Source organism: Rhipicephalus microplus, chromosome 4 (genome assembly GCF_043290135.1).
Source record: "Rhipicephalus microplus isolate Deutch F79 chromosome 4, USDA_Rmic, whole genome shotgun sequence".
NCBI lineage: Eukaryota > Metazoa > Arthropoda > Arachnida > Ixodida > Ixodidae > Rhipicephalus > Rhipicephalus microplus.
In genome coordinates this window covers 107107847-107129007 of record NC_134703.1, presented here as the reverse complement: position 1 = coordinate 107129007, position 21161 = coordinate 107107847, and the positions used below count along the sequence as shown (strand labels likewise).

Here is a 21161-nt window from a genome sequence, read left to right as displayed (position 1 = left end):
AAGGAAACAGGCTACATAAAAATATAACACCGACATCGGCACGTTTCGAACCAACGCCCCAATGCTTTGAAGCAAATGCCACCGGAAAAGCCCCCTGAATCAAATTTATTCAAATTTGACAATACATTCAAATTTAAAAAAAAACAACTCAGGATTTTTAAAGGTTTTTAAAACCTTTTAAAACTCAGGTTTTTAAAGGCTTATCTTGTCAATAGAGAATGCCGCCTGAATCAATTTTATTCAAATTTAGGCCGTAGATTCAAGTATACAAAAATATGACATCAATTTTATTGCTAATCAATTTTAATAAATTTCGACGATGTATAGAAATACACCAAATATAATTTCGAAATGGTATAGGCTTGCCTTTTAGTCGGAAATGCAGCCTGAATTCACTTTAGGTTATATCCTTAGATACTGAAAAATACAAGATATCGAAAGGCTTACCGTTTTATTCGGAAAGCAGCCTCAGTTATAGAGTTTGTTCAAATGCCAGGATACTTTAATATAACGAAAATTACTATATTTAGAAACGCTTATACCTTTTCGAGATTAAATGCAATAGCAATGCATTTCATCGAATGCACGAGAGCTCCAAAACTTACCTTTAAAGTTGAAACTGCAGCCGCAGCTGTTTGAAGGAGATCTCTGAAGGCCCAAGAAAACAGCCTCATGCGCGACCAGTGGACAATGGCCACATTACATAGACGAGCAGAGCCAGTGTTTGCATTATAGAAGGAATAGCAAACTTGAGCTCGAAAACGGCGGCTTGGGCAGTTCTATAGAGCACCACTACTATATGTTTCGTAGCGAGGAAAGAAAGGCAGTCAATTTGAAGAAATATATTTTATTATTTGATGCGTTTAATATTCCCCGCTTAATTATGCATGTAAAACGGACCAACATGGAGTCCTCTGAACTTGGTGTCAGCGTTTGCTTGGTGTCTGTGCAGCAACGCGTACAATCACGTGATCTTGTGATGGTTTTTGCACACGCTTTCTTCCACTGACAACAGACAATAACGTCCAATTTCATTCGTTTCCCGCTATACTCCAGAAGTGTACGCAGTTGGGCGCATTGATTCCCCGCATGACATGGACGGAAACGTCGCACATGGTCAGAACATTCATAAAGCGACAAAATATTGGGCTGACTGACCCTCAAATGTAAACCCTTTCGATCCTTTTCATTTTTTCTATGGTACACTAAGTACGCAAGGTGATAGAATTAACGACTAGTCTGTCGGCACACTCGCACGTCCAGTCCGTATGCGATGTAGCCATAGGCCTTCGTAAAAAAGGTTTGGCCGTTGTGTGAAGGGACGCTATCAGTTCATTTTCATTTCCGTATCCATTGCAAATCAGGCATTGGGTTCTTTAGAAATGGACCAATAGGCAATCGAGATGTGTGGGCGTAGTGCAGAAAGGTGGGAAAGGCGCCGCGTACCTCCCCTCTCCCCCGGCCCACCCTTGGAGAGCTACGCACAAGCTTATGACTATAACTGAATTGAAGAAGAACGGCTATTTTGGCTAGTTGGTTTGAATTCACGGTAATGGTGCTCGCGCTGCAGCCCTTATTACTATGACTATAACCACTCAAGTCAGCGGTCTCGCTCGCTGACGCTTCTTTTATAAGCGGAGCCGGTTTACCACATGTTAAGTATACAGTATTACCGTGTCATGCTGGTGAGCACACAGCTTGTTTAGTCTTCAATATTTCCATATTAGCCCTTTGATCTACTTATCACGTCACCTCGCGTCATGAACAATTGTAAAACGGATAAAACGTTTAAAAAGAAAGCTACGAGTTGACTGTAATGGTGAGATATTTTCGTACTTGTCGTACGGTGTTACCGACTCGCCAAAAAACATTCTACTATAGTGTCCAACTCAAGCACCGACTCCCAGCCGTTGAGAGGAAGCACCACTCCTCCATCACATTAGTCACAAATCCCCAACACACGGCTTGGACTTCTCTCAGCTGGCGGCGACAGCGAAGTACCGGGCGACTAGCGCTGCAGCCAAGGCAACCAGGCAAGTTGCTCCGGCTGTCGGCATGGCTGCCGCGTCGCAGAACTGCTTGGTGGTGAGCGCAGTCACGTCCTTGCCGAGCAGGGACGGCGGCTCGCCGCATTTGACGCCGCTGATGTTCGCCCGCCGAATCCAGGACAGGAACTCGCCCTTGCCCAACTCGCAGTCACACTGCATCTCTGCGCAGCACATGAACCGTACATGAGATACATCGCACGTCGCACATGAATCGTTCATCGCTCGTATAATCCCTTAAAAATAAAAGTAAACTTCAAAAAACGCTTCGCGCCGTACGATTCTTCAGTAAGGTATTCCTGCACTAATTTTGAAGTAACTGATCCCACAGCCAGAGTGCTGTTCCGTTCATTTTCAGTAACAATATATGACGATGCCCACAATAATTTCGGCATTAATTACTAACTGAAGTCAACCTACCTGAAGAAAAAACCTGCTGTCGCTACAATAAACTCGCACACTATACAGGCGCTGACTAATGTTGGCTAATATTGTCTGGTGTTTTCCAGTGTTAAACAACGTGAGTTAATATTGCATATCTGGAGCTGCATGGGTGACGTCATCTTTAGTGTCATCACGAACAGCTGTTGGTTCACGCTTGTCTATTTCGTGTGTGTTGGGCTTGCGTTGTTTGTGTGTCACGGTAGAGAGTGCTGCTCTGTACGCACTGTACAGCTGTGTAAGCGCAAACAACTAGCCCTAACAATACTTCTTTTATCTCTTTTAACATCGCCTCGATTCCATGTAATTCAGAGATTGAGTTTAATTCCAAAAGCCTCCCGATCTCTCATGCATTCACCTAATAATTCGAAAGCGAAAACCATTTTATTTTACTTCTCAGTTGGTTGTACTGACCCCACCCCCACCATACTGGAAGGTTTCTGCGTCTATTTGCAGCGTCTCTACGATTACCTCCAGCCTCTGGGATTGAAGGCTTCCAGGCAAGCCGTTCGCACCACCGACTGTTGGCGCATAAGCAGGTAGACACAGAGCGTGGAACATCGCGCCGAGACGGGCCAGACATGTAAAAGGAAGAACACATACGTAGCGCTGCACCTCGCGTGATTCTGCGGTGCCTCCGGGGTCGGTGAACCCTCGACCAAGTGATGGTGTCGTGTTATGACGTCATCATGTTATGTTATGCTATGTGACGACATAATCACGGCATAGTGACACCAACGGTCACCTTTCACCTTTGTTGTGGTACCTATACAGCTGAAGAGTCGATATCTGAGCCATTTGGTTCATGTCACTTGAGGAAGAGCCAGCGAAAAAGCGCAGGAAACGAAAAAGAAGGCATACGCACTGAGAAACAAATCATCATGGGTAAAGAGAGAGAGAGAGAGAGAATAAAGAGCTCTTGGGTAAAAAAAGATTGGTGCATGCCGTGCAATTCTCAGTAGGGTATTCCTGTACTAATTTTAAACTAACTGATCCCGCAAAGTGCTGTTCCGTTCACTTTCAGTAATAATGTATGACGATGCCCGCGATAATGTTGGCATTAATTACAAACTTAAATCAGCTTGCCCGAAGTAGAAACCTGCTGTCGCTACAGTATAGTCCACATTCTGAAAGAGGAAATGAGCTAAGTGAACTGTCTCCAGCAAAGTGGGAACACCTCAGCTGTGGTTCACAAAGAAAAGGATCATTAATAAAGACAGAAAAGTAAACGTTTCGAGACGGTTACAGAATGAGATCGCGGACGGAGCCTCGATCAGCGAGCGGTCGTCAAAGAAAAACGGTCCAAAAGTCGACTGTAAGATCTACCAAGTGTTCGTTCTCATGTCCCGTGGTTTCGCTGGCTTTTCTTTAAGAACCTAAGCCTTTTTTTAAAATTACCCATGGGGATGTCAAATCATGTGAAGCAGAAGACAGGAGGTACTGTATAACGCACTGTTCATGACGAGTCGGCGGAGGTGCTTGAGGTTGGACTGGAGGACGAGTGCCTCCTGGTCGGTGACTACCTCGATGCGGTTCTCGAAGAGATCCAACTCGCGCAGGTAGGGCAGTTTGCTCACGGCGTCAGGCACCTGAGTCAGGTGGTTGTAGCGCAGCCAAAGGCGGCTCAGGTTGAGCTTGACGAAGGCGTTCTCGCGCACGGACACCAGGTGGGCGCTGTTCACGGCCAGTTCGTCCAGCAGGGGCAGCGAGTCGAACATGTTTGCCTGAAGCTGCGCGGGAAACGAGCACACGTCTGGCAACATGCTATAGTCTTTAACAGCACTCGGCTTTCCGCAGGGTAATGTAAACAGTGTCTACGAGGAGTTTCCTGCAGAAGTTGCCAGAGGGAATGCAGACGCCTGTGTCGACAAGAGATGCACGGATAACCCTCTACAACACATGCAGTAGTCCCCTCAAAGGTATTTATTCATCAGTGTGCGTTGAAGGTACACGTGAAAAGACCATCAATCGCTCCATTGCTATCCGCTTTGGCCCACTGCTCCCGCTTCTCCGCTTTAAACATGCAAGGTATAAGCGAGATAAGCTTACACTTTATGGTATAAAAGTAGAACAAAGCTCGTATACTACAATTCCGAATTAATATACAGACAACCCAAAACCACGAGCTAGACAGAGAATTATACAGACAGAGAGATAAAGGTGAAGAGAACAGATTGAGCATAACCTGCCAAAAAAAAAAAGGAGGTCCAGTTGGCTACGTGTACTTAAGTAGAAAGAGGTCATGAAAGAATGAAAAAGGCGAAGGGTATGAGAAGGCGCCACAAGGCCATTACGACGACGTCTGATTAACAACGCGCAAAAACAATACCCAATGCATGGTCACAATACGTCTATTCAATAGCGTTTCCGAAGAAACGCCTTTATATATAGTGATCTAGATTATTATTTAATTGTTATGGTGTGACGTTCCAAAATCACGATATAATCTTAAGCCGCAGTATAGTGTTCCGAAAATTTTGACCACCTGGGTTTCGTTAACGTGTATAGCTAAACTTAACCACACGGGCCTGTGGAAATCTGCCTTTTTTTTTAAATGCGGCCGCCTCGACAGGGATGCGATCCCGCGCAGTCAATCCCCGTGGCGGATCGCAGAGGCTGATCGAATATAGCTATATACGTATGATCGGCATACTCAACCTCCTGGATGGTCTCATTCTCGAGCTGCAGACTGCGCAGCTTCGACATGGGCCGTATGATGTCACCCACGTATATCTGGCCGATGCGCGTGTTGTCAAGCGTCAGCCGCTCCACGTGATCATTGATGTACTGCGGGAAAGCCTTCTTCAGCTCCTCCAGGTCAGAGTCCCGGATCTGCGCCCAGAGAAAGACATACGTAATTTATCATAGCAACCGCTTCTCTGTAAAAGAAAAACATCAGCTGCTTTGAGATTGAAATATCTCTCGAACGTGCTAGACAGACCTTTAGATACGGGAGTCGAGGTGTTCTGCTTGATCAGTTCAGCTGAACCACTAGTACGAATGGTAGGAAAATGATGAAAAATGATATGTCGGAAATAACTTGAGAATAAAGCACTAGGACATGCGTGATAGGAGTAAAAGACATTTTAACGCAGTAGCATTAAGAAACCGGTGTCGCAAAAGATATGGTGTCGTCGGCGTCAGCATCGTTGTTCATGAGCGAAAAATCCCAGTAAATGCATAACTAAAACGAGCAATCCAGCGATAAAAAACTGTCATTGTTTATTTTTTCAGTATACTGTGGCCATGAAACATCGTCAAGTTCGTCGTCAATTTTCTCTTCTTGTGTACGTGTGTATGAAGGCCGATTTCGCAAGCTCGCAAAGCTCGCACTGTAGTCAGTTTCGTACGTGTCAGGCATCCGATTCTAGATGCTTATGGCGGAAATCAATCAAATGGCGAGCGGCGTGACCCCCCTTACTGCGCATGCCCCAACTCTCCCCCCTCTTCTTGTGGAAGCGCGAGGAGGTGGGGTAGAGGAGGTGTAGAGGTGGGGCAGAGGAGACGCGCAATTTTGCAAAAACATTATCGATTGGAAAGATTTTCGTCTCTCTCACAACACGCACTTGACAAGCAGCAAGATGTGACATGGCGCCTAAAAAAAAAAAAAAAACAGGTACCTGAACCTGGTTGCCTAGAGATTACTTGGATCACTTTTCCGCCAGCTGCAAAGTATGTAAGGAAAAGGCGGACCCACCTCACATCCCGTGGGCCTGCCCAAAGGCGGTCCGACAGTGTCGTGCAATAACTGAAGATGTGCACTGCTGCTCAGCACAGAACCACTATGTGAATGATAATAAGAATATCCGAGTTTAACGTCCTCAAACCACGATATGACTGTGATAAACGCCGTATTGGAGGGTTCAGGGAACCTTTAACGGGCGCTGACCTCGCACAGCACACGGGAATCTACCACCTCGCCTCCATCAAAATGCGACCGCCACGGTCGAACCGGCAGCCTTGGGGTAAGCAGTCAGCACAGATTCAGAAGAACAGCTACGGGACAGTAGCGCAGCCAGCTAACTTTTTCTGCCTACGCTACTGGGGGTTGAACCATGCTTTATGTGTTCCTGTGTGCGAACAAGCAAAACTGAAGATTTTTGGTAGGAGAGGTAGGCGGTAGTATCCTCCTCCTTCCTCCAGCAAACCTTCTGGCTACGTCGATGCTCTGGGCTGAGGGCGTCATTGAATGAGCATGAGCTGATTCAATGACGCCCTCAGCCCAGAGCAAAAATGGAAAGGGGAAAACGCTCACTGTCCCGTCATTTCCTTTCCGTTCCTGCTCTTTTTCCGCTCACATTTTTACAATATGTTGCGCCAACTGACCCAGCACACTACCTTCTTGAATCTAGACAATCTACTCAGAAGAAAAAGAAGGTAATGTTTGCCTTCCAGTTGGGTTTAGATGACAGCATAAAAGACACATATAGGAGTCGGCTGGGTCTTATGGTAAAAAAAGGAAACCAGATGACTTGTGATGCACTTAGTTTTCACAACATTGCGTTAATATATTGATGTACATACTGAGGTCATGCGATGTATCTGTCCATGATAGTTTACCGTTAACTTTTTATAAATGCTATCATGATGTGGAGTGATGGCGTGGTTGGTTTCATGTTGCACAAGACATAACGTGATGACCGGATGCACCAACTAGAAGTGCGTGTCTCCTCGGAGCCCATCACCCAATGCGTTTTCGCTTAAGGGTGATGTGGCGTCGTCTCGATGTTGTCCTAGCGAGTTGACCCGATATCTAGTGAGCGTGATATGATAAAGATGCGGTTGCCTCTGTGATGTACCTGCGAACTCGCTTACGACAGTGTGATCGTGTGAACAGTCACATCTTCACTCGACTGACAAAGGCGCAGCTTACAGGACCGTTTCTCAAATATTTGCGGTAAGAAACAGAAGAGTTCAGTTTAAGCTTCGCTAACAAAACCGCAGTAAAACAAAAACAGCCATTTACCTTATTAGCTGGCAAAGAATTGACAGCTGGACGAGTAGGAATTGTCTGAACATTTTGAAATGGCCAGCACAAAAACGATGACACGAGGTAGAAGGAATACACCCGACAACCAGCGCAGTGCTAAACCTACAGAAAAATAAAAGCTCGGAGGCTCGTATTTCAGAATGCATGGAAATACAGAAACAGTACCCCAACAGCGGAGCTGTGAAAGCTTGGGAAGTCACCGTCTAGCGTTCGCACAAACTGCACGTGGCCTCGCCAGGTGGTGACGCCACCATGCCACGCTGCGTAGCCATCATGCGTCGCCTAGCAACACGCCGGAGGAAGGAAATGAGGATAATAAGAGAGGAAGAGGAGCAGAAACAAAAAAGAGGCAAATTCAAATTCCTTGACCACGCGGGATTCGAATCCGGGTGCCCGTGGTACGTAGGCGATTGTCATAATTATTCGGATATCTTAGCGCGCTTGGAGAACATGCATTTATAATAATCATGTAATCGCGTTAATTGCTACGGACGAAATAACTAGAAAAGGATAGAAAGAAAAAAAAAGAACAAGTGAAAGAAGGAAAACCCTGGAAATAGAGTATGCTATTTCACATACTCATTTAGAAACAGTAAAGGCTATTTTACGAATGGGTTTCAGTGTCGCCATGTCGGGCTGTTAACGTTTGTGTTTTCCACCTTCAACAACTAAGCGGACAGTGTCACGGTAGATGCATACGCACGAATACGGTTGTGTTGCTGCATACGGTGTTTCATGCCCTTTATAATTCACGTCACTATTTGAAAAAAAACAACAACAAGAAGAAAACATCCGATTAACAGCCGAAGATGGCAGTGCCCAGATGTCCAACGAAAAATAGTCTACAGTAAAGTATAGCAAGGAGGTGGGAAAGGGAAGTGAGAAAGAGGGCGAGGGAAGAAAGAAGAGGAAGGTGACATCAGCACCTTTATTTAGCTTAGTGCACAGCTAATGGTTCGCTCAGTGGGGCACAGCCACCCCATTTTTTTTAAACAAACGCCTTGAAAAAAGGCTAGGGAACATTTCCGAAGCACATGCAGCTGAGGCACGCATCGAGGTCATTCACGCACCTGAATCTCGTACAGGGATATGTTGGCGTCGGCCACTTTCTCCAGGTCGCTGAGCAGCGGGCTGACATGGATATTGGCCCACCGTAGCGTGAGGTTGCCGTTGATCTCTTCGCACTGGCATTCCTCGCTCAGCATGGTCAGCTCGTTGCACAGCGTCGCCCCCGCGGGCTCCGGGCAGCAGCAGCACAGCGTCAGCAGTAGCCAGGCGCAGGCGTACGCCACCCAGAAGCGCCACGGACCTCGTTGCTGCAGCTTGGTTTTCAAAAAAAGCCCATTTGTAGTAATAATAGTAACGATTACAGCCATGACGGCTTGTGAAACACTTTTTTGTTGTTGTTGCCAGCCTGCGTCGCGTGGCACGCCATCTTATCACGAACACGAGCCGCCTTCGTAAGAACAAGAGCGGCTCAAGATGGCTTCTCCGCACTAGAAGACACACCGCGGAGAAGTCAGCTCTAACGAGTGTTCTCGGAATCGCACGCGAGTCTTTAAGAGGCCATTGAATTTCGCACTACAATCTATAGCTTGCGAAGTTCAGGCTCATAATGCGACTTTTCTGAAGTTACACGAACGGAACGATTGAGCGAAGAATAGTGCGAGTATAGGTGACTGTGTTTTCAGTTAAGACTGCGTCTTAAGTTAAGACTCAGCGCTCAGTTCAGAGTTCTAAGCGAGTGGTGCTCCCGCGAGGGCTCTGTAAGTGTGCAGAGCGAGTAAACACACGAAGGTCTCCATGCATAAGCGCAGTTACAACAATACTTAATTGCAGAATAGTTGGTTCATACTTGAAAACTCAATTTGCTGCGCAAACAGAATAAAAAATAGAGATAGAAAAAAGCACAGTTCAGCAGCTGCGCTCTTTCCCACCGCCCTTATTTTTTTCTGCTTGCGCAGCAAGTTGAGTTTTCACGGGCAATGGAGAAATGGAGTTCGTGCAATGGACAAATGAGCGAGAGGTAATGATGGATCATAGCAATGAATGACGAAGCTCTTTGGACTAGCTAACGTTAAATAAGTAAAAATGAAATCGGTCGTTGGAACCACAACGCTCTCACAGAAGTATAGGTAGTTGTTAATGTATTCTACATTTACATCTCACTACTCGATAATCCCAAATTATGTATGGACAGCCCACTTACTTTATATTAGGAGCCTCTAGCTTGTATTCCAGCAGAGAAACAGTAAAGCGCGCAGAGAGCCTACGATTTTATAAAAGAATGCTTTCCAAAACTTGTCATAAGAACCCCCGAAGGTAATCCAACGCGCATGAAAAATTTTATACGATGGTACTACAATCGATGGAATGCTTAGCACATTTATTTGAAGCATATAAACTGTATCGGTGTAAAAAAATGTTCTCTTTGATTGACCTCGTCGTGGCGGCAATACTGAGTTGCGAATACACAAAGTAACGTAACATCCTTAATTTAGTGAAAAATAAAAGAAAACTGGGTGAAATCCGGCGCTTACCTTAAGACGTGTAATATATATATATATATATATATATATATATATATATATATATATATATATATATATATATATATATATATATGACGTAAGAAGGTATGCAGCGATGGCTAGTAGAGGCCGAGAAGGAAGACGTGCTTTGGAATAAACATGGCGCAAGGCGTCACCGCTGTGCATTTTTTGCAACGAGATTGAAACAATTGAACATTTCTTTTTATTCTGTCATCGTTACTCTCAGAGAAAAAGATTTTTAGTAGCCCCATTACAAAAGCTAGGAATACAAGTAAATCTACCAGTACTTTTATCACTTGGCGGCACTTCATTTGGTTACTGCCACAGGAATATATGCTCCACTGTGTTTGATTACATCAACGCAACTAAAAGATTACCGTGCTAGTGAACCGTAACCTTTTCAGATCTTAGTTTATAATTCGTAGCGATGTCTGTCAAAAACAAGAGATGGTTTGACTGTTTGCTCAGCAAACATTTTTGTTTATTGGTAGTATTATCTCTAAACTAATTTTTCAGATATGCTTTCATTTCATTTTAGTTTTATTTAAGTATCCTGCCACCCGGTTTTTGGCCTATTCCCCTCTGTGGGTGAGCGCCATCTATCTGAGGTCATCAGCATCAGTATGAGCCAGACCACGTCTCCCAGTCATCGTAGCGTCACGCGAGTCAACAGGCTGAAGATATGGCCACCACTCATCAGCCTCACATCATTCACGAAGCCACCAGCATTACGCCTCAACTGAATATCGACCACCGAAGAGGTGATCTCAGGCGCATGCAGTTACCGGCGTCATGACAGAACCATCGACTGACCTTCCCATACCCAAGTACACCGGATAAACGGAACGATGGACCTGTACAGGACTGGTTTGACCTGTTCGAGCTCGACGCTACCGCTGCAGCATGGTCGGAACGGGAGATGATCGCCAACTTCACTGACTACATCTCCGGTGAGGCATTTAAGTTTTACCTGACACACATATTCAAAAACGGTGAATCACGGCAAAAGATCAGAGAAGAGATGATTGCCTGTTTTAACGACTACGACAAGGACTTCCTCCTTACTGACCACCTGCATACAACCACACTCAGCCGTCACAGACCACGCTCATTTCTCAAAGAACATATAGCTTTCCACCAGGTTTCTCTTCACGAAAGCCGGTATTTTCAAATTCGTCGCTCCAGCACACGACACGAGACGTTGCTTACCCACCTGATGCACTTCATTCTTCGTCTCGCGTGCGTGGTCCACCACCAGGTCTTCCATCACGCGGCTCTTCAAGCGCTCCTGACGCTCGCCGTTTGCCTCATAAGGACGCCGCGTTCACGATAGACGAGCTGACGCACTGGGAAAATACCCTGCCGAGCCATGCTCCTTCCGCGCGGGTTCATGGATCACCGTCCGGTGCATACACACTCGACAGTCGAAGCAACGCCGAAGGCTCAGACACATCGAACGCCGCACGCTGCCATGCGCAAGAGCCTCTCGTAGTGAACAGGGTAGAAGAAGCTTCTGAAGAACTTTCTACCAACTCTGAAGCATTATCTTCATTGCCCGAACTGCATGGCAATAGCCCACAGACTACCAGCTGCTGACCGGACACCACATCAAGTTGTCGAGAAAACCAGCGTGACGTTCAAGCAGGTCTTCCGCCGCAATACGTTCCACAGCAACATCAGCAACGCCAGCATAAGCAAGTCCAAGAATCGCAGACACTCCAACGAATACACCAACAAGGACGACAACGCAGAGCAAGCCTCTTCAAACAAATTCAAGACGTGAGGCATCTTCGCATAGGGGATCGACGCCATAAACGCATTTGGCACAAGAGATCAAGACTGCGCCTAAGATTACAGCTCCGAAACCTCAGAAAACACCGAGCAAGACAAGCAGTCACCAATTCTACCTCACAAAGATTCAGGCACCATCCCGTCAGTTTACGACAACGAGCACGCACGCGGGAAAGACATCGACGCCTACAAAAACCGATCTACCGAACCTGCAAGGCCTTCCAACGTCGTCTATTCATCGCAATAATGGTAGCTATTTCATCATCTTCTACGCCCAGGGCATACTTATGCTTTCCCGAACCCAACAGCCAGCCTCGCCCACCTGAGTTCTCGCTGATGTGACCGAACTGCTACTATATCCCGTGAATTCGTTGTGCCATTTTACGTAACTGCCTTGTCACAAGGAACTACTTCGTGTTTGGTCATTTTCCGCGTAAAGACTCGGATTATTCGTCTTTTGTTGCTTATAACACGCGCACACTTTCGGGGGGAGGGGGAAACCAGTGACGTAAGAAGGTATGCAGCGATGGCTAGTAGAGGCCGAGAAGAAAGAAGTTATTTGGTATAAACATGGCGTATGAGCCAGGCCACGTCTGCCAGTCATCGTAGCGTCATTCATTCATTCATTCATTCATTCATTCATTCATTCATTCATTCATTCATTCACTCACACACACACACACACATATATATATATATATATATATATATATATATATATATGTGTGTGTGTGTGTGTGTGTGTGTGTGTGTGTGTGTGTGTGTGTGTGTGTGTGTGTGTGTGTGTGTGAATATAAAGAAGTGTTTCTGCTGATACAGCGCTTTGTATGCGTTGAGAAATGACGGACGGATGTGCGAAAATGTTTATTTTTTTCAAGGTTTCAGCAGGAGGGCTTGCCTTCGTCAGGGAATACAGGAAACTGACAAAAACGCACTTATAAGTACACGAGTACGGCGGGGTTCCCCCAACACGTGCTTAACCATTATCACCATAGATAGTAATAAGCATAGGCACTTGCGCGATATGGTTATGACTGCATGAAAAAAAATTTCGAGCAAGACGTCGTTTTCAACAACAAAGTAGGGGTTATGCGCAGGAACAAGCTTAGTTGTGGACACGAGAACTTACGCAAAAAAAGAAATTCAACAACAACAACAACAAACACAACAACAACAACAAAAGAATTCAATAACAAAATTACACGCTCACTGCAGTGAACTTGTGCCATAAGCAAGCTGCGCTAGAACGCGTCATAAAAGAATAACTGAAATTGTGGGGGTGCTAACAACCCCGGTAATGTAGTTGCACCTCGTGGCACACATATTTTGCGCATAGGCCGCATTCATGGGTCACAACTATCGAGCGGTAGGTGGCGCTGTGCTCACAGGCACTTATCACCACCGTCACCATCATGGTTAGAACGGTAGCGCCATCGGTAACGCCTGGCGGAAAGCCTGGGTGGCGGCGCGGGAGAGATGAGCGAGTCACTTTGGCGTGTATCGTCAGCATCATCAATTGTTCTACACACGCTAAAACAACCTTACACAGTATTACACAACATTCAACCACATGACACACAAGGCGGCGTTGCCAACGCTTGACTAACCACCAGGGCCCACGGCAGACGACCCGCGGTGCCGTCTACAGCGGACTGTCGCAAGAGCCAACCACAACACGCCAATCAATCAATCAATCAATCAATCAATCAATCAATCAATCAATCAATCAATCAATCAATCAATCAATCAATCAATCAATCAATCAATCAATCAATCAATCAATCAATCAATCAATCACATCCACCTACCAATCAATCAATCCCATTCATCCATACATCCATCCATCAATCAATCTCATCTATACATCAATCAATACCATCCATCCCTCCATCAATCAATCCCATCCATCCCTCCATCAATCAATCAATCGATCCATCCCTCCATCAACCAATCCCATCTATCCATCCATCAATCAATCCCATCTATCCATCCATCAATCAATCCCACCTATCCATCCATCAATCAATCCCATTCATACATCAATCAATCCCATTCATACATCAATCAATCAATCAATACCACCCATCAATCAATCCCATCTATCCATCAATAAATCAATCAATCAAATCCATCAATTTCATCAATCAATCAATCAATCAATCAATTCCACCCATTCCATCAATTCCACTCATTACATCCATCAATTCCATCCATCCACCAATTCAATCAATCCCATCCATCCATCCATCCATCAATTCCATCCATCCATCCACTTGTTGCAAAGCCCACTTGTTGCAAAAATTAGGAGACCCTAAAGCTTCACATTTAGGAGTCACAGTGAACGCGATAGTAACATCATTTCATTTCATTTATTTTCTCTCAATGCACAAGGCGTTGCAGAGAGGAGTGGTGAAAAAAACAAACAAACTGTACAAACAAATGGAGCATGTTTAAAAAGGGTATGCGTTTATGGTATTCTTGAAGTTGGCCGGGTCAGTGGTGGATGCGATGGAAGCGGGAAGGTGATTCCAGTCCGTGCTTGTTTTGGGCACGAATGAATTAAAATGGAGGTTTGTACGGCTGCTTGGAATTCCAACTTTGAAGTGGTGATCGCTGCGGGATGAAATGTAGGATGGCGGCAAAAAAAGCGAGTTACTCAGTGAGTGCATGGTATGGTACAACTTGTGGAAGAGGCACAAGCGCGAGATTTTGCGGCGAAATGATAGGCTGGGTAGATTTAAGGTTGACTTCATATGGGTTACGCTTGCTGTACGGGAATAGTTCGACAAAATGAAACGAGCGGCGCGATTTTGAATTGCTTCGATGCTACTGATATGTATGTTTACGTGGGGATCCCATACAGATGATGAATATTCTAGCTTTGGTCGGACTAATGTTTTATAGAGCAGAAGTTTCAGTTGCATCGGGGCAAGGGAGAAGTTACGGCGTAAATAACCAAGTGTGCGGTTAGCATTGTTTTTAATAATGTCAATGTGAGACTGCCAGGAAAGGTTGTCAGAAATTGTAATGCCAAGGTACTTGTAAGAGCTAACTTTAGTAAGGAGAGAATTATTAAGTACATAGTTAGTAGAAATATTACATGTTCGACGTGAGACTCTCATTACTTTGCATTTAGTAACATTAAGCTTCATTAGCCAAGTATCGCACCAAAATGAAACATTGTCCAAGTCACACTGAAGGGCAAGGTGGTCAGAAGGGGTTTTAATTTCTCGGTAAATAACACAGTCATCGGCGAAAAGTTTAATAGAAGAAGAGATGTTATGTGGCAAATCGTTAATGTAAATCAGGAAGAGTAGTGGGCCAAGAACGGATCCTTGGGGGACGCCAGAGGTTACGGGTGAGAGGGGAGAGTTGCATTCATTCGCAGTTACAAATTGGGAGCGGTCTATTAGAAAGCATTCAATCCATTTTAATATGTTAGCATCAAGATTAAGTTTGCTTAGTTTTAGCAGTAGCAGTTTATGGCATACAGTGTCAAAAGCTTTAGCAAAGTCGAGAAAAATACAGTCAACAAGGGAAGAAGCGTCAATGGCAAGAAAAAGGTCATTAGTAAGGCAGAGAAGTTGGGTCTCGCATGAGTACTGTTTCCGGAATCCATGCTGGTTATCACTAAGGAACGAGTTGTTTTCCAAGAAAGTGATTATGTGGGAGTAGATGACGTGTTCCATGAGCTTACACGGTATACTTGTTAACGATATGGGCCTGTAATTGCGGGGGTTATGAACGTCACCTGATTTGTGAAGAGGAACCACCTTTCCCGCTTTCCAGTCGCCCGGGAGGCAATGACATTCCAAAGACTGTGTGAAAAGCTTACATAAAATGACAGATGAGTAAACAGAAGTATTATGCAAAAACTTTGCACAGATACCGTCTTCACCTGGAGCACTGGCTAATTTCAAGTTTTCTATCAATTTTTGCATGCCGACACAGTCAAATAAAAGGGGTTCCATGGCAACAAAGTTGTGGGTGGGGGTATCAGGAAAGGAAAGCGCTGTAGGTTTAACAAAGCACGATGAAAACACAGAGCTTAAAATGACACAACACTCTTCTTTCGGTACACGGCTGTTATCATCATGGATTAATTCTATCGCCTTTTTTTCATTTCCCCTAATCATCTGCCAAAATTTCTGAGGGTTAGTTGCAAGCAGAGAGGGAAGCGTTTGTTGATAATAATTTTCTTTTGCGACGGATAATGCGCGAGTGTACTCGTCAGCTGCGTGATGATAAGCGGACCACCTTTCCGCGTTGTTAGTTAGCTTTGCCCTTCGAAAAATTCGTTTCTTTTTATTCAGTAGTCGTTTTAGTGTAAGCGTGAACCAAGGGGACTTTGCGCTTTGCCTGATTCTGCGGAGCGGAATAAAACGATTGGTAAGTTCTGCTACCTTCTGCTTAAACAAATTCCAGTTTTGTTGCACGGACCTTTCCAGAAATTGCGAAAGGTAATCGTTTAGGAAAAGCTGAAGCTCATTATTAATTGAAACATAGTCGGCTCTTTTGTAGTCCCTAAAAACTTTTGAGCTATCATTTCTTTTAGTTGTTTTAGTCATGTTAAAATGAATAGCTAGATGGTCGCTTATGCCCGGAATAACTGATAGGGATTTAATTAGGTCGGGATGCGTGGTCAGCACCAAGTCTAGAACTGAGGAGGTGGACGAGGTAATGCGGGTTGGAGCATTAACCAGCTGGGTAAGGTTAAAGTCTGAACACACATAAAGAAAGGCAGCACTGTCAGCAGAAGTTGATGAAATTATTGGGAAAGGGGGAGACCACGAAACATTAGGGAACATCATGTTCCTAGTGCGTATTTCGAACAGTTGGTGCATGAAATCTTTTCGAATTTGCTATGCACCCACTATACGTGGCCTTAAGGGAATAGGTACGCTAGCGTGTGTGCCTTCTGTAGTGGAGTACTGGCTTTCAACCGCGGAGCCATTATAATAATCACACATTCTGACGTCCGTTGGCAATGAAAACTTGTACCACGCTTTATTGCTGCAATATGTCATGTTGCATTGTGAAGCATTTATGCGGGACGCGTGTGTTTGTGAAGCATGAAAGCTACTTTCACCGCATTTCCACGCAGAGGAAGTTCTTTTCACTGTTTTCACAAGCAGAGACATGACCGGGTGGTAGAACAGCCGCTTGCTACTAAAACGACTTAGGTTCGATCCCAACAACATGATTTTTGCTCACAACCGACGACGCCAACACTGAAATTTAAGCGAAAGAAGCTCTTTAAAGGCCAACTCCGGTGATTTTTCGAGGTCAATGAATCTCAATGAAATTCGCTGGGTATGTTCATTTGCACATTTTAGTCCTTTATGCCAAACCACAGGTTTGAGTGTTGCACTGATCATTTGCAAATGAATTTTAAAGATGGCCTCGAAAAGCTCACCTCACTTGCCAAAATTATTGGCAAACACTGCCTGTGTGACGTCATGTTTGGCATGTCAACGGAAGTGACGCAGCCAATGGCATCGTTACTTTGGCCGCTACAGCGTTTATTGTGCTCTCCCCAAGGCGGCGGTGTTTGGCACGGGTATAGCACGGGAATGCCTTCTTCCTCTGTGGTGTTTGGCCGGTGCTTCGCTGGAGTGGCTTTCACAGTTTTCATACTACGCGCCGGCGGAACCAGTATACGGCCTCCGGCTCCACCAAATAGTACGTCATACGCAGACAGGGCGCTCGGTTGGGTTTCGGTTTTGCACATTTCTGCTTGCTAAAATTATTTTCAAATTTCCTGAGCATTTTAGCTATTGGGCTCGTGACAAGAGTGTCCCAGGAACATAGAAACACCATAATCTTGACATGGTCAGAAAATCGCCGGAGTTGGCCTTGAGATATGAATAAGCAGCCGTCCTTCAGTGAAAGTCAAGTTCAGGAATAAGTTGAGTATGTTTTACACACGTTCATTGCGTATACACGCTGTCGCGTTAAAAGTTAAGCATGCGCATGTACAATGTTCATGTGCTCTACAACAGAATAACTTTAAGTAAGGCATCGCTGGGGTTTGCAGGGTGATATAAGGGCGTATGCTTATAGCACACATTTGTTATCATCCGCGAAGACTACTCAAGGTTGCATTCTCGGAGTCGCGACTAGAGATGCGAAGGGCGGAAAAAAGCGGGAAAATTCCAGAAAAAGAAAAGAATAGTTTTTTTCCCGTTTTTTTTAAGCTCAGTTGGAAAATTTGGCCAAGATTTCCGTAAAGAAATAATGCTTAGACAAAACCGAGCGTCATAAAACCATGCGCAAGCAGATCCTACAAAGGTTGACCCAATTTCCGACGCGGGGATGAACTTTATGGTCGGGGAGACCATTGGCGGGAAACGGGCACTCGCTGTCTGTAAGAACTGCAACAGCAGCTACATTTTCCCCAATGTGACATCTTAACATGATGAAGAAAGCTATGCAGATGAAGCCAGCGACACCGACTCTGAATAAGGGTTTGAACTTAATCTTTTTTACCATATTGATCAATGTTTCCATAGTCGAAGTCAGAATGAAATACACATTTCTGGGTTCTTTATTCTAACTGCCGTAACGATTCTAGGAAGCCGCAACCATTCACAGAGAGCTAAGTTAGTCCGCAGCGATGCTTCTGGCCTGCCTTCGATCAGTTAAATGTCATATTCGTTTGTGAAGAGAGAAAGCATTTTATTTCTGTTATTTACATAATCAAAGTTATACGCTTTTGACGCTTTGTAATAAACTGTTGCCTTATGCGGAAGAAAATTTGTTCTTTTCATGATTTTTCCGAAAATTCAAAACACAACGCGAAAAAAACAGGTTTTTTTTCTCCGATTGCTCAAAATTTTCGGAAATTTTGCATCTCTAGTTGCGACAGGCTTTTCCGGCAGGCACCGAGATAAACGAGTCAACAGCGCGTGTTAAAGATAGACTATCGACGGTCAGGCTAGATATATTTTTGTTCTCAGATTCCGAGGCCAGAGCCAGGAGGAACTGCGACGTTCGTCGTATTTTTTTTTTTTCGATAGGCATGAACGTACCAAAAACATGACCGGCGGCGGAGGCAACTGAATCCCATATGTGGGTAACTTACGGTTCGCGCGAACAGGTTTTCGCGCACTCATTGCTCAATCTGCGATTAGCGATCGAAAATCACAGCGAAACCATGAATACTAAGATTGTAAAAAAAAGAGAAAGAGACACTTTCATATATGAAACAACTGTGGTACAGATATTCTGTGCTAGCCCGAGTCAGGCGGTCTTCCTTGTCCAGGAATCCGTGGTTGATTACCACAACTTCGGTCACGTGCACTACACCACGCTGGTCGTACAAAAAAACAAAACAAAAAAGGAAAACAACTTTTGTTGCTTCTTGTTTCATATTGCAACAATGACGTGTCCCTTGCGCACACGGTAGCGGTGGGTGAGACCACGAAAATCACTACGGACAGTTCCATATACGAAAGACATGCAGGAATCTCAACGTGACCGTTGGCGCAAGCCGTCTAACTCCTGCGAAAACTTCCTTACGATGTTGCGTATAGACGCGCTAGCACTGGACTGCCTCGTTCAGACTGGGTACGCCGAGCTCGTCCTACTTTGGTCCCACCAAAACAATGCCCACTAAAGATAATAGTTGTTGGGGAATTAGCGACCCAAAAACCAGGATATGATTAGAGATGAACAAATTTTGACCTATAGGGATTCCTTAAAGCGCAGCTAAATAAAGGCACACAAGTTGGCATTTTAGAAAGCTGCATATCGGAAGTCATTGATTTCGATCTGTTAAGCTGGCGCGAAGAAACGTTGTTCCTTAAAAAAAAAAAAAAAACCTGTCGTATACCGTCCCCATGCACACGCGTTCAAAGTCGCCCCGCCACGGTGGTCTAGTGGCTAAGGTACTCGGCTGCTGACCCGCAGGGCGCGGGTTCGAATCCCGGCTGCGGCGGCTGCATTTCCGATGGAGGCGGAAATGTTGTAGGCCCGTGTGGTCAGACTTGGGTGCACGTTAAAGAACCCCAGGTGGTCAAAATTTCCGGAGCCCTCCACTACGGCGTCTCTCATAATTATATGGTGGTTTTGGGACATTAAACCCCACATATCATCAATCAATCGCGTTCAAAGTCGCTTTGACAAAAGGAAAAAAAAAAGGGGGGGGGGGGTGCAAGTGCGCATCGGCGTTGCTCGGCCGGCCCGCTTTGACGAATACATGCCCAGCCAAAATGCGTGGGACGCGCGTCTGTTCCAGGAGTCACCCGGCGGTGCACACTGATCGAATGAGGATTTTGCGAGGCTCACCTTTTCCATAACGGGGTGCGTTGGCGTGTGGACTGAAGCCGGCTGTGTACGCCGATTGTTTGTCACCGGGCGGCAGGGCGATATCGTCACGCTGCTTTATTCTTGCAGAAGCCCGGCTGGAACGTCGGTCAGTCAGTCGAGGACCCGCATATCTTGCGCGGCAGCCGTTCCTTATCTGGGGCCGTTCTAGTATTCATCGCACACACAGATTTGGGGGACGACTCGGAGCCGAACACAATCGAAACGCAAACGCGCGCCAAGATCAGCAGTTTTTTTCCGGCGAGCGGCGCGACTGCTTGCGAGCGCACGGCGAGCGTTCAGCGCAAACCGAGCGTCGCCCGGAATCTCCAGGTCGTAAGGACTGCCAACTTTATGAATGCCCTCATATCGTAAATCGCAGATAAGCCAGCTGGCTGTAGCCACGGTTATGGAACGGTCACCACTGGCGTATACTCCAGGCCACGCACGGTGGTAACTTCTGTTGTCGACTCTGTGAAGCCCCCAATACAGAAAAAAAAAAAAAAAGACGAAACAAATTCACTAGAACGGTGGTACAGGTTTCTAACTTTTGGCAGGAAGTAATTTCGCGAGGGGAACAACAATTGCAAATTGTTTAGGCGACATTAGCGTGCTCATGGCCTTTAAAAGAGATCAAATGAAAGATTGACCTTGCTTGGTTGATATGCGGAGTTTAACGTCCCAAAACCACCATATGATTATGAGACGCCATAGTGAAGGGCTTTCGACCACCTGGGATTCTTGAACGTGCACCCAAATCTGTGCACACGGGCCTACAACATTTCCGCCTCCATCGGACATGCAGACGCCGCAGCCGGGATTCGATCCCGCGACTTGCGGGTCAGCAGCCGAGTACCTTAGCCACTAGACCACCGCGGCGGGGCAAAGATTGATCTTCAGGACATTACCCAATCGGTGGTGCACATACTGCAAAAAAAAAAAATAATATAGTTGGTACTGCCGATAAGAACTGCGACATCAAAATAGGCCCACGTAATCAGTGGCCCCAGCAAGACAGCACGAGCTTTCAGGATT

The 21161-nt window shown here is 45.4% G+C and overlaps 1 protein-coding gene across 1 annotated transcript; it reads right to left on the bottom strand.

Moving 5' to 3' along the window:
* Nucleotides 1-831: 831 nt before the first annotated feature.
* Nucleotides 832-20420, bottom strand: LOC119172234 (uncharacterized). Its single transcript, XM_037423268.2, has 5 exons — nt 20109-20420; nt 8547-8798; nt 5145-5318; nt 3940-4216; nt 832-2209 (listed from the first exon to the last, which is right to left on the bottom strand). The coding sequence occupies exons 1-5, from the start codon at nt 20115-20117 to the stop codon at nt 1977-1979; spliced, it is 945 nt and encodes a 314-aa protein (XP_037279165.1). The 5' UTR covers nt 20118-20420; the 3' UTR covers nt 832-1976.
* Nucleotides 20421-21161: the final 741 nt, after the last annotated feature.